The sequence below is a fragment of the Gossypium hirsutum genome, chromosome A11, assembly GCF_007990345.1.
Source record: "Gossypium hirsutum isolate 1008001.06 chromosome A11, Gossypium_hirsutum_v2.1, whole genome shotgun sequence".
Classification (NCBI taxonomy): Eukaryota; Viridiplantae; Streptophyta; class Magnoliopsida; order Malvales; family Malvaceae; genus Gossypium; species Gossypium hirsutum.
The window spans coordinates 18,936,095-18,938,053 of record NC_053434.1 but is presented as its reverse complement, the minus strand read 5'-3'; the positions used below and the strand labels follow the sequence as shown (position 1 = coordinate 18,938,053).

Here is a 1,959-nt window from a genome sequence, read left to right as displayed (position 1 = left end):
CACTTTCTCAATTAAATATTCCCATGAACTAAAAGGAAAAGCAAATTAAATACATTGACAAGGAATACAAAATCATCCATTTACATTGAACCTTTGTTTTCTTTTTCCTAACTGTGGGCTAATACCACATGGTGCCATGAAAGTGACAACAAGTATATTTATGATTAAATGATGTCTAAAGTTGACCCGTGCAATAATTTTAAATTTCTTAAATATATATTGTACATATACACATTGAACAAGTGAGACAAATCTTAATTGCCATGGCTACTATTTCATTATTAGAGTTCAACAGTCCATTTCGTTTTCATAACCAAATTCATGTACTGGTCATCATTTTGGATTGATTTTGTCTTGTTTTGTTTCTTTCTGGGTATATCCATGCATATTATAATGCAACTATGCATAATTGCAGATGCAAGTTGCTGATAAATTGAATGAAAAGAAAGAAAGAGAAACACTATGAGTGGAACTAAGGGTGATGGGTCTCCATCAAGGGATGTAAATACAGGGAATTGATTCTTACTCCTTAGATAGACTCCAATTTTGGGTCCCATAAATAAAAGAGTCCTTGTCTAATTAACCATGCATTATCATTAGTGTCACTATTTTAGAATTTAGGAATATTTTCTGCAAACAAATCTTGTGATATGTATTTTCATACATGTATATCTATGTATCCTGCAAATGCAAATATCTATGACAAACTATTGAGGGGTTGAATCTTAGAAACTCCTCCAATGGTATTGTTATGACTCTAATGATATATATATATGATAACATTAGGCAATAACTGGGACAACTCAACACCAATTGAATAAAAGATCTTCTTGGGCTGAACTTTTTGTCTCTATAATCATACATTTGGTACCTCTCTTTGGTTTTTGTTTTTTTTTCTTTTCTATGAATGAATTCGTACGTACTTAGTTGATCTCGAAAGGGAACCTTAAGGACAATTTCATTGCCTTTACCATCCATTTTTAAAATAACAATAATAAAAGATGAAGAAGAAGAAGAAGAAGAAGAATTTCTGAATAGAAAGCTTTGTATACAATGCAGGCAAGCTTGTCGGCATGTTGGCCTTAACCAGACCCCACAAATATAGAAAAAAACTGGCCCCTTTAAAAGGAACCCAACAAAACCCTTTGGTGATAAACACTAGCACTAACGCCACCACCACTACCTTAGCCATTATAAAAAATCTCTAATTTACAAAAAAAAAAAAAAAAAAGTGGTCTTCAATTTAAATTCCTAGCTCCTACCCCAAATTCAAGAATCTAAAAGATTCCTTAAATTGACCGAAGCTCATATTACCATTCCCAGAAACATCGAAACAAGGCAAAAAGAAAAATGTGGCGTATGCTCGTGGTTTTGCGACGAAATCTGCGGAACATGAAGAAAAGTCCTCGAGTAGCGGATGAAAGCGTGTATGGAGGAGGGAATAACAATAATGATGTTAATGGAGGTGGTGACACGTCTCGTGGTATTTCTGGGATTGGCAGCGTTGTTAGAGCTCCTTTCTCTTTGGTGTCTTGCTTCTCTCAGCCACATGTTAATGGACATGGGGCTGATGGAGTTTGGGTGTCCACTGACTTTGCTCAAATATCAGAGATGAATCATTTTATGGTCAGAGATAGTATGCGGTATGCAATCTTGATGTAATCAAACCAAAAAAACTAGACAAGGATGTAATGTAAGTACTAAATCATAGATTTGTTTTCTTTGGTTTACTGGGCTATTAATTATTGCTTTCATTAATTTACTCTGCTTCCCATTTTCTCTTAATTTTTTTCTTTAAGAACAAGGATTTGTTTCCAGAAATTACAAAAAAAAAAGATGTACAAAAAAATATCTTCAAATACTTGTTTTTATGGTGGAATAGTAAAATCTCCCAGAAACTTAAGGGAAAAAAAAGTTTGAATGGAGTGATGAAGGGTGATTTGTGGTTTTCAATTTCTT

General features: G+C 33.5%; 1 protein-coding gene across 1 annotated transcript; it reads left to right on the top strand.

Moving 5' to 3' along the window:
• The first annotated feature begins 841 nt into the window (after window positions 1–841).
• Window positions 842–1,730, top strand: LOC107923259 (uncharacterized). Its single transcript, XM_016853474.2, has one exon. The coding sequence runs from the start codon at window positions 1,351–1,353 to the stop codon at window positions 1,660–1,662; it is 312 nt and encodes a 103-aa protein (XP_016708963.1). The 5' UTR covers window positions 842–1,350; the 3' UTR covers window positions 1,663–1,730.
• The last annotated feature ends 229 nt before the right edge of the window (window positions 1,731–1,959 follow it).